General features: G+C 53.2%; 1 protein-coding gene and 1 long non-coding RNA gene across 2 annotated transcripts; one reads left to right on the top strand and one right to left on the bottom strand.

Annotated features, from left to right (window-relative positions):
- Positions 1 to 3,124: 3,124 nt before the first annotated feature.
- SLC25A41 (solute carrier family 25 member 41) lies at positions 3,125 to 10,102 on the top strand. The gene is made up of 8 exons (XM_047833484.1): positions 3,125 to 3,214; positions 3,303 to 3,952; positions 4,190 to 4,345; positions 4,826 to 4,978; positions 5,157 to 5,264; positions 8,023 to 8,190; positions 8,282 to 8,429; positions 9,245 to 10,102. Exons 2-8 carry the CDS (start codon positions 3,752 to 3,754, stop codon positions 9,415 to 9,417), a joined length of 1,107 nt encoding a protein of 368 aa, XP_047689440.1. The 5' UTR covers positions 3,125 to 3,214; positions 3,303 to 3,751; the 3' UTR covers positions 9,418 to 10,102.
- On the bottom strand, positions 7,364 to 10,903 carry LOC125151953 (uncharacterized). Its single transcript, XR_007146991.1, has 2 exons — positions 10,684 to 10,903; positions 7,364 to 7,942 (listed from the first exon to the last, which is right to left on the bottom strand). It is a non-coding gene; the product is annotated as an uncharacterized LOC125151953 (long non-coding RNA).
- Between the last annotated feature and the right edge of the window lie 150 nt (positions 10,904 to 11,053).

Below are 11,053 nucleotides of genomic sequence, written 5' to 3'. Positions count from 1 at the left end.
GACCACATCCTGTTTACCCTTCATGCAACGAGAGACACTGGGTTGCTTCCACTTTGGGCTATATCGTGAATAAGAAACAACAGGAATTTATTGTCTGCCCCGTTCTGAAGTCTAGAAGTCTGAAATCAGAAGGTCATGATCCCTCTGAAGAGACTTTAGGGGAGGATCCTTCTTGCCTCTTGCAGCTTTTAGCAGTCGCTGGCACTGTTCCTCAGCCTGTAGACTCAGTCCAATTTCTGCCTGTCTTTAAGTGACCAAACATGGGGCACCTGGGTGGCTCAATCAGCTAAGAGTCCAACTTCGGCTCGGATCGTGAGTTCGAGCCCCGCGTCCAGCTCACGGCCTGGAGCCTGACTGGGATCCTGTGTCTCCCTCTCTCTCTGGCCCTCCCCCACTTGCACTCTGTCTCTGTCTCTCAAAAATAAACATTAAAGGGGCGCCTGGGTGGCGCAGTCGGTTGAGCGTCCGACTTCAGCCAGGTCATGATCTCACGGTCCGTGAGTTCGAGCCCCGCGTCAGGCTCTGGGCTGATGGCTCGGAGCCTGGAGCCTGTTTCCGATTCTGTGTCTCCCTCTCTCTCTGCCCCTCCCCCGTTCACGCTCTGTCTCTCTCTGTCCCAAAAATAAATAAACGTTGAAAAAAAAATTTTTAAAAAAATTAAAAAATAAACATTAAAATAAATTTTTAATTACCAACCTTTTTCCTATGTGGACCATGATAGTCACCCTCCAAGATGTTCCCAGGGTGCCTGGGTGGCTCAGTCATTTAAGCATCCAACTTCAGCTCAGATCATGATCTCGCAGTCCCTGAGTTCGAGCCCCACGTCAGGCTCTGGGCTGATGGCTCGGAGCCTGGAGCCTGTTTCCGATTCTGTGTCTCCCTCTCTCTCTGCCCCTCCCCCGTTCACGCTCTGTCTCTCTCTGTCCCAAAAATAAATAAACGTTGAAAAAAAAATTAAAAAAAAAATAAATAAACATTAAAAAAATTTTTTTAATTACCAACCTTTTTCCTATGTGGACCATCATAGTCACCCTCCAAGATGTTCCCAGGGTGCCTGGGTGGCTCAGTCATTTAAGCATCCAACTTCAGCTCAGATCATGATCTCGCAGTCCGTGAGTTCGAGCCCCACGTCGGGCTCTGTGCTGACAGCCCAGAGCCTGGAGCCTGCTTCGGATTCTGTTTCTCCCTCTCTCTCTGCCCCTCCCCCGCTCATGCTCTTTGTCTCTCAAAAATGAAAAAAAAAAAAAAAAAGGAAAAACAAAAAACAAGCAAACCAGAAAAACCAAGATGTTCCCCAAGGATCTCTTCCTCCTAGACCTCACATTCTTGGGTAGTCCCCTCTCTCACTGAACCAAGGAGAGTCTGTATGACCAAGAGGGTCCAACAGCAGTGATAGTATGTTACTACCAAGAAGAGATTATAAAAGGCACTGCAGATAACCATCTTCTCTGTGTTTTAAGCTGCTACAGTTGGGGTACTTTGTCATGCAGCTGTAGCTAACCGATACACGTACACATACATAGACATGATTTTCCACACACTCAACTAAGAAATGAAACCTGGCTATGTTGTACTTTCACTTCCTTTAAATTATGTCCTGAGGATCAATGCCCAGAAGCAGGATCGCTGAGCCAAAGGCTAGGACTATTCCAGGATCATGCCACCAGAAAACTCGTATGCGATAGACGCAGCCACCAACAAGGAATGAGCATTACTAGTTTTATTTCAGTCACACCAGCATCGAGTATTACCACTTTGATTTGATTGAATCGGGTCCGTTAACGTCTGTTTTCTTGTTCACGTTCTTGCAACCCATTACGCCGGTTGGGACTTAGGAGGCCCTGCGGATATGCAGTGTGACACCAGAAAGACTGCTTTTTCTCTTTCTATGTCTCCCCAAAATAAGAGGTGCTTCAACTAACATCTTTAGAGGGAAAAGAACTTACATTTATTGAGCAAGTGTGCTAAGCTCTTGGGTGTGTTACCTTCTTCACCTATTCACCATCTACTTGCCGGACCCTTACTTGGTGCCAGACCCGGTTTTGGACATGGGACACGGAAGTGAGTGAAACAGACAACCACCATTGCTCTCGTAGACCCCACATTCCAGTGGGGAGCGAGAAACAATAATAACACACGTGAGTGAATATGTAACCATGTGGGAAACAAAGGTGCTACAGATACCAGCAAAGGAGGGAAGGGGGATATGAAATCCTACAGGGCAGAGTTTAAATAGGGTGGTCAGAGGCAGCATCAGGGAGAAGGAGATGTTTGCATAAGGATTTAAAGACAGCGAGGGAGGCAGCATGGCGATGTCTAGGAAAACAGCATTCTAGGCAGAGAAGAGAGCCAGTGCAAGGGCCCTGGGGCAGCACCATGCCTGGCATGTTGGAGGAAGAGGAAGGAGGCCCGTGGGGCTGAAGCAGAGTGGGCAACGGGGAAAGAGGGAGGGAGGGAGGGAGGGCAGAGGGGGCGGGACAGGTTGTGCAGGGTGTGGTGGGCCTCAGGGAGGACTTAGGCTTCTACCTGGGGTGGTGGGAGCCCTGGAGGGCTGTGGGCAGAGGAGGGCAGGACGGGACTCAGGTGCTCACTGGTGTCCTCTGGTGGCCACTGTGGGGAGGACAGACTGGGGGGTGAGAGTGGGAGGGATCAGAGTGGCCATGACGGCACCTGTCCGGGGGCCCATCATGGGGCTGGACCAGCGTGGAGGCCCGAGACGTGGTTAGAAGCATCCAGATTCTGGGTGTATGTTAGAGGTTAAGCCAGGATTTGCTGACAGCGTGCGCATGAGAGAGAGGGAGGAATCACGGATGACATCAAGATTTTTGAACCAAACCACTTGGAGGATGGGTGTTCTCCCCCTGAAGACTCCTTAGAGCCCTTTGACTCCATGCGGTAGGGCTTAGCATTACTTCCGATTTACAAATGCAGAAACTGAAACTCAGAGAAGTGAAGCGAGTATCCCAAGGTCACACACAGCAAGAGTTGTCCTAGATGGGATTCAAACCCGGGCTGCCTCCAACCCTACGGCCTGCCTTATTTTGGGGACCAACTGTGTCTCTCCCTCCCAGAACTCCAGAACCTTCCCATTCTCCCTCACTTCTGTCTCCCATTGCCATGACAACGAAACCCAGTGTGTTAGTTTCCTACGGCTGCTCTAACAAATGACCACAAACTTGGTGGCTTCAAGCAACACAAGTCTATTGTTCTAGAGGTCAGAGGTCTGACATGAATCTCACGGGGCCAAAGTCAAGCTCCTTCTGGAGACTCCAGGGGAGAATCTGCTTCCTGGCCTTTTCCAGCTTCGAGGAGGGTCTGCCCGCACTCGGGGGCTGGCGGATGCCTCCCCCCACCTGCAACGCCAGCAAAGCTCGGTCGAGTCCTTCTTACACTGAATCCTTTGAACACCGAATGCTGTACTTCCGTCTTCACTGTTTAAGGACTCAGGAGGTCAGACTGGACCCATGCAGTCGATCCAGAATAATCTCTCCGTCTCATCAGCTGGTTGGTTAGCGACCCTAATTCCTCTGGCAAATTTACTTTCCCCTTGGCCGTGTAACACAAGTTCGTGGGTTTAGAGGGATTTGGATGTGGGCATTTTGGGGGGGGGGACACTCTCATTCTACCCACCATATCCAGTGAGGTCACAAGGGCCTCTGTGACCTCATCATGCTCTGGTACCCAATTGACAAGGTGGCTCTCCCACATGGTTGCTGGGTTTTGAATCTGGGCGTCCTAACCCTCCAGCTGCATGGGAGCCCGACCCGAGGGGGCTCAGAAGCCTTGCTTGAGGGTCCAGACCCTGTTTAAGAGGGTCAAGGCCTTACTCACCAAAGCCCCACCTCCAAGCCCACCCCCGCCCCCATCCCGGAACCTGGGCTGTACACACGTGTATGGGTATGTGTTTGGGCATGTCCGTGAAAATGACCTGGAGCATCTCCCATCACAGCAGGTGAGTTTGGGAACTGTAGGTCTACCAGCACCCGCCCCCCCCAGCCTGGCCGCTGGGCTAGAAGGCCATGCTGCCTGCCCCCTCTGCATGACCCACTCTCCTCCGAGCGGACCTGCAGCCCCACCTTGAAGCAGTGGGGACTGGGGTGGGCCTCTCACCTGGAGGGCTTTCTGGAGATTCGAGGAAAGAGCTCCAACCTGGCTCATAGTGTGGGTGGGAGCTGGGTCTGCCCTACAGGTGCTGGACACAGGAGAGCAGCTGATGGTCCCTGTGGATGTCCTCGAAGTGGATAGCGAGGGGGCCCTCTGGAAGTTTCTGCTCTCAGGAGCCATGGCAGGCGCGGTATCCCGCACTGGCACGGCCCCTCTGGACCGAGCCAAGGTGTATATGCAGGTGCGCGTAGAGTGCGGCGCGGGAGCCCTCGGGGTGGGGTTGGACGGAGGTGGAGAGGAGAGAGCGAGAGGGAGAGAGATGATGGAGGTCAGGTTGGGGGTGAGGGTGGGGCCGGGACGAGGGTTGGGGGTCAGGAGACGGCTGAATGGAGAGAAGAGCGAGGGTAGAACAGGAGCCAATGTGGAGGCGGCACGAACTGGGGCTGGAGGAACTGAGAGAGCAGTGCCATGGACAGGTTGAACTGGGGGTAAGGGAATTGGGGATAGGGTCTTCGGATGGCCTTGAAGGCAAACTGGGCCTGGCGAGGAGAGGAAGATGAGGAGATGGGCCTCCTGGTGTGTGTGCTGCGTCACAGAACTGTGGGGCTGGCCAGGGACAGAGTGGGGACAGGATGGGGTTGAGCTCCAAGCTGGGATGGAGGGGGAGATCAGGGCGGGGGGGGGGTGCTCCTCACAGGGCCGGGGGCCTCCCTCCCCACAGGTCTACTCCTCCAAGACTAACTTCATGAACCTGCTGGGGGGGCTCCGAAGCATGGTCCAGGAGGGGGGCTTCCGCTCCTTGTGGCGGGGCAATGGCATCAACGTCCTCAAGATTGCCCCCGAGTATGCCATCAAGTTCTCTGTCTTTGAACAGGTGGGCGGGGACGGCCTGCTTTCTCCAGCCCCACCCTTCGACCCACACCTGTCTGACACCCCTCACAAGCCCAGATCCCTACCCGAGACACACCTGCACCCTCTGGCCCCAGACCCAGGGTGGGTTCCAGCTAGGAAGCTGGTGAGCGGTTCTCTCCTGCTCCTCTCTCCTCCCCCAGTGTAAGAATTACTTCTGTGGCGTGCACGGGTCCCCACCCATTCAGGAACGGCTCCTTGCCGGCTCCCTAGCTGTGGCCACCTCCCAGACGCTCATCAACCCCATGGAGGTAAGAGCATACCTCCTGGAAGAAGAAACAAGGTGAAAACCAGCTGCCAGTGGCTACTACTTTTCTTCCTTCTTATCTCCCTCTTCCCCCCCTCCTCCTCATCTTCTCCTTCCTAGGAGGTGTGTGTCAAACCTTTATTCCAGATGCTCCCCACGTCTATCTACTGGATGGGTCCCCTCCTTTTCTCTTCAATGACCCAAGATGCCACCTGTGTAATTTACTAAACTGTGTGTGTTTGGGTGTAATTTTGGCTTTCGTCTCCTTGCTCAGGAGGGTCTGTCCACACACTCATGTCTTTTTTTCTTTTTTTGGGTGGGTGGTGACAATTAAGATTTTATTTTTGTACAGCAGTTCTAGATTTACAGAAAAATTGAGCAGGAAGTACAGAGGTCCCTTATACCTCTCTCCACATGTACAAAGTGTCTGCTATTAACATGGCCCCGGGGGTGGTACATTTGTTGCAATCGATGAGCTGATATAGATACATTATTACTAAAGCCCGTAGTTGCCATTAGGTTTGCTCCTTGTGTTGTATGCTCTATGAGTTTGTACAAATGTATAATGACATGTATCTGCCACTACAGGGTCATACAGAGTAGTTCCACTGCCCGAAAGATCCTCTGTGTTCCACTGACTCACCCCTTCCTGCTTCCCTCCTGAATCCCTGGAAACCACCAATCATTTTACTGTCGATATAGTTTTGCCTCCATTTCTTTATTTTATTAACTTAAGTGATCTCTACACCCAACGTGGGTCTTAAACTCACGACCCTGAGCTCAAGAGTTGCGTGCTCCCCCCAACTGAGCCAGCCAGGCACCCCTGTAGCTTTACCTACTGTCTTTAATTTTTGAGGCTTGATCTTATGGTTTCTCACCACCGCCCCATCCTTTCTCTTCTTTATCAGGTCATTCCCGTTGGGTCTCCCATATAAACTTTAGGAGTAACTTGTCTAGTTCAGAAAACAAAGTCACCTATTGGTATTTTTTAGCAATGGAAAACATTTCCATTTGTTCACGTCTCCTTTTATGTGCTTTAACGGTCTTTAAAAAAAAATTTTTTTTTTTGCATATAATTCTTGCCCTTGACTAGTTAAATTTCCTCCAGGATATTTGTGTGCTGTTGCTACCTACCAATCTGCCACAGACTCAGTGGCCTCAAATGATACAGATTTATTATGTTTCTCTGTGGGTCATACCTGGGCACTGGCTATTCGGGTCTTCTTTTTTTTTTTTTTTTAATGTTTTTATTTTTATTTTTGAGAGACACACACAGCACAAGTGGGGGAGGGGCAGAGACAGAGCCACCTAGGCGCCCAGCTAGTCGGGTTTTCTGTTCAGGGTCCCATCAGGCTGAAATCAAGGTGCCGGTTGGGCAACGATGAACCCATGAGAGGCCTGGGTCTTCAGACAAGATTCCTGGTCATTGGCAGGACTCAGTTCTTTTTTCTTTCCTTTCCTTTTTCTTTTCTTTCTTTCTTTCTTCTTTCCTTCCTTCCTTCCTTCCTTCTTTTTTTTTTAGAGAGAGAGCTCGCAAGTGCACAAGTGGGGGAGGGGCAGAGAGAGAGAGAGACCTAGAATCTGAAGCAGGCTCCAGGCTCCGAGCTCTCAGCACAGAGCCTGACATGGGGCTCGAACTCATGAACTGTGAGATTGTAAACTGAACCAAAGTCAGAAGCTTAACCAACTGAGGTACCAGCACCCCGGCAGGATTCAGTTTCTTATGGTTGTAGGACTGAGGTCCTCAGCTCCTAGAGGCCACCCACTGTTCCCTGCCATGTGGCCCTCTCCACAACAGCCTGCTTGTTTAAGACGAACTGAAGAGTGTCTGGGATGCTCCCAAATCTCTCTGATTTCTTCTGTCTCTGGCAGCAGACTCCTTTAAAAGGCTCACCTGGGGTGCCTGGGTGGCTTGGTCGGCTCAGGTCATGATCTCGTGGTCTGTGAGTTCAAGCCCCGCATCGGGCTCTGTGCTGACAGCTCAGAGCCTAGAGCCCATTTCAGATTCTGTGTCTCCCTCTCTCTCTGCCCCTCCCCTGTTCATGCTCTGTCTCTCTCTGTCTCAAAAATAAATAAACATTAAAAAAAAATTTTTTTTAATAAAATAAAATAAAAGGCTCACCTGCTTTGGTCAGGCCCACCCAGCACAATTTGTGCCGTTTCACTTAAAGCCAACTGCTTAAGGACCTCCATTACATCTGCAAAATCCCTTCATTTTCATCATGTCATGTAACTTGTCAAGGGGAGTGATACCCAATCCTATTTACAAGTCTGGCACATTATCAAGGTCGGGGGGGGAGGGTGGGGGGGCATACACATCAGGGGGTGGGAACCTCTTGAGGACCACCTTAGAATCCTGCCTACTGCACTTGGTGTGCAATTGTGGAGTGGCCAATATTTTGATGTCGGGGCATTTCATACAAATCCCAATGTCTGGCTCCTCTTGGAAAACTGGCAAATCTGGCCACCTGGGCTCTGCATTCCCACGGCATTATGTCTGGCTGCCGCTAGGGGTAAGCGGCCACAGCCTCCACTCGGTCCACGTCGCTTCCGTTAGCCTCCCGACCTCCGTCAGCACTTGAGCTTCTGAACCCTGGCTCGAGATCACACACGGGCCAAGGGGTCGGACGGCTCTGGCTTTGAAACTCAGCTCTGTGCACTTTTGAGCTTCGGCTTCTTCAGCTGTAGGATGGAGACAACAGCCGCGGCTGAGGGTCAATGGGCACATTCAGGTGAGCCACCTCCCTCCTCCCGCTCCCCAGGTGCTGAAGACACGGCTGACCCTGCGCCAGACCGGCCAGTACAAGGGGCTGCTGGACTGTGCGTGGCAGATCCTGGAGCGGGAGGGCACCCGTGCCCTTTACCGCGGCTACCTGCCCAACATGCTTGGGATCATCCCCTATGCCTGCACCGACCTGGCCGTCTACGAGGTGTGGGTCCCCCACCCCGGGGCGGGGAGGGCCAGGAGTGGTATGAACCCAGGCCCGTCGTGAACGTCCTCCTGACTCCTTTCTTTCGCAGACGCTCAGGTGTTTCTGGCTGAAGTCAGGCAGGGACATGGAGAATCCTAGTGGCCTGGTCAGTCTGTCATCTGTGACGCTGTCCACGACCTGTGGCCAGATGGCCAGTTACCCGCTGACTCTGGTGCGCACCAGGATGCAGGCCCAAGGTCAGACTAGCGCCACTAGCCACTGGACATGCCCCTCCCCTCGGCCTTGACTCTGAACTTTCTCATCCCCTGAAACTGACTCCCAAACTCTCCACATCTGATCCTGGCCAACTTTGCTGACCTCTGAACCCACCAAGACTCACCCCCAAATCTGATCCCAGCCCTGAAATTAACCTACAAACCACTAAAACGAACATCTTAGTTCACTTAGTTCAACTGACCCCCACAAATGTCCCCAAACATGACCCAGGCCCCCATAATGGCCTCCAGTCATAGTTTCCCCCAAAATGTCCCCCAACTTCTTCAAAACAGACCCAGCTCTTATTGGCTCCAAAAGTCAAAATTCCTGAAGTTCCTAAATTTGCTAAATCTGACTCTTAGATGTCCCGATGTCATAGGAAGATGTCATAACCACTGCCCCCACTAACCTGGACACTCCCCAAATGTGGCTTCCCCAAATGGACTCTCAGCCCCTGAACCAATCCACAAACATCCAAACAGGTCCTCAGTTCACTACCCTAATCTTAAAAATATCCCCAAACTACCCCTTAGCACACTTGCCAAGTCTCTGGGAGATCTCAGAAGCTCCCTCCCAAATAAGCCTGAATGTTTTTTTAGGATGCTCCTAAAAACAAATCCTTAAAACTGCCTGAGTTGATCTTCTCACTCTCCCCAAAGTGACCAATTTCCTCTAAAAGCCTTCCAGACTCCTTCCCAACTGACCCCCACACCTCTGCCCCTGGCTTCACCCACCCTGCAACATTCTAGCCCCCCAGGAGACTGGATCAACTCTAAGCTTTCCCCTGTTTCCACAGACACCGTGAAGGGATCAAACCCCACCATGTGTGGAATCTTCCGGCGGATCCTGGCCCAGCAGGGTTGGCCTGGGCTGTACCGAGGCATGACTCCCACCTTACTGAAGGTGTTGCCAGCAGGTGGCATCAGCTATGTGGTGTATGAGGCCATGAAGAAAACCCTGGGCGTATAGACACCGTCTGGTCGACACACCCTGGGCAGAAATGGACAGGAGGGTCCAGTGTCCCCTGGCCCAAAGAGCCCTCCAGGCTAAGGCCCGAGGGGGGTGGGGCAGTTTTTGTCAGGAGAAGCAGTCTGGGGGCCTGGGTCAGAAGATTCTTGGGGACCCCTCCCCAGGGTGCAGGCTGGGACTAGTCTGGACTCCAATTTGGCCCATTATGGCTTGTCCTGGCTTCAGGGTGACATGGTGGACAAGGAGACTATCTGAAATAAAGAGACGGTTTCTGCTGGATGGGTCTGGGATACCTGGGTCCAAGAGAGGAGCTGGGTGTCTGGAATCTCTGGGTCTAGGAGGGGACTAGGAATCCTTGGTACCAGGAGATGAGTTGGGGACCTGGAGATGAGTTGGGGACCTAGGTCTAAGAGGGAGCTGGTCGCTTCAGATATCTAGGTCCAAAAGTGGAAGCCAGGTACCTGGGATCCTGGGGGCCCGGAGTGTGGGCTGGATATCTTGGACCCCTTGCACCTGAATAGGAATTGTAAAGCTACCTGATACCTGGGTTCAGGAGAGAAATTGAGTACCTAGGACGGGAGCTTGTAGCTGAGATCCCAGACCTTATGTGAAGCGGGTGTGGGGTGTGGCATTAGGGTCCTAGGAGAGAACCAACGGCTCTAGACCCTTGCATTCTGGAGGGGAACTGGTTTCATTGAATCCTGGAAGAGAAGTGGGGGCTCTAGAATCCTGGGTGTTGAAGTGAAGGGATACAGGGGATCCCTGGGTTCCCTCCTACTCTCGGGCCACCCCACCCCCGGAAGCACCGATCTCCAAGACCTCGAGCAGGCCATGTGTTCGGCCTACCCAGTCAGGCTCCAGGGGCGCTAACTCAGACGTCAGGCCCGAATTCCCGCAGCCGGTCGGCACTGCCCACGTCGACTGCCATTCACTCCCGCTACCGCCAATCGCCTCTCGTCGTCTGGGTGGCCGGCTCCGCCCCAATGCAGCTGCGCTTCCACTGGCTCCCACCAAAACTGGGCACCTTTACTGCCTTCACTGCCATTTGTCTGCAGCGGTGTCTGTCACCTTGCACCGCCCCCGCCACCCAGCCATTGGCTTAGAAATCAAGGCTAGAAAAGGATTCTGGTTAACGGGGAAAGCAATCCTGTCCAAACCTAAGCTCGTCACCCAGAACTCGTCAGGAATTGGGTTAAATCGACTGCCAATCTTGACAAGAACCGCCTCCCGCGTGTACTCATTGGCTTGCGTGCACGATTATCTCACCTGGCGCCCGCCCAGCCTGTTGAAAGGGGCCTTTCGTCAGTCCCCTCCTTCCCGTCCACTTGACTCTCTGGAGCCGTCAATCCGGCTCTGAAGTCGCCCCGTAGTTCTGGAACTCCCGCTTCATTGGGCCTCCTGCCCTTTCGGGTCTCCTCGATTTGCCCGCCCAGGACCGGCAGCCGGCAGCCCACTGCCTACGAGAGCTGTCGGTCACGCGGCGCCTCCCGCCCACTGCCTCTCGCGGCACTCCGATTGGTCGCTCGCCTCCGGAGCCCGCGATTGGTGTCCCAGGAGCGGCGGCCGCCTCCCATTGGCCTGGCTGCGCCGTCCGTCACGCCGGCGGCGGGAGGGGGCGTCCCTCTCCCCCCTCGTC

Source organism: Prionailurus viverrinus, chromosome A2, assembly GCF_022837055.1.
Source record: "Prionailurus viverrinus isolate Anna chromosome A2, UM_Priviv_1.0, whole genome shotgun sequence".
NCBI classification, from domain to species: domain Eukaryota; kingdom Metazoa; phylum Chordata; class Mammalia; order Carnivora; family Felidae; genus Prionailurus; species Prionailurus viverrinus.
Note: the sequence above shows the minus strand (reverse complement) of the source record. Positions and strands in the feature narration are given on the sequence as shown.

What these genes read in the sequence shown, in the direction of transcription:
- SLC25A41 (XM_047833484.1), top strand. Translation starts at nt 3,752, where the DNA reads ATGGGAGCCCGACCCGAGGGGGCTCAGAAGCCTTGCTTGAGGGTCCAG. An exon ending in AGTTCTCTGTCTTTGAACAG is followed by an intron (nt 4,979 to 5,156) that starts GTGGGCGGGGAC and finishes CTCCTCCCCCAG; the next exon opens with TGTAAGAATTACTTCTGTGG. An exon ending in CCGACCTGGCCGTCTACGAG is followed by an intron (nt 8,191 to 8,281) that starts GTGTGGGTCCCC and finishes TTTCTTTCGCAG; the next exon opens with ACGCTCAGGTGTTTCTGGCT.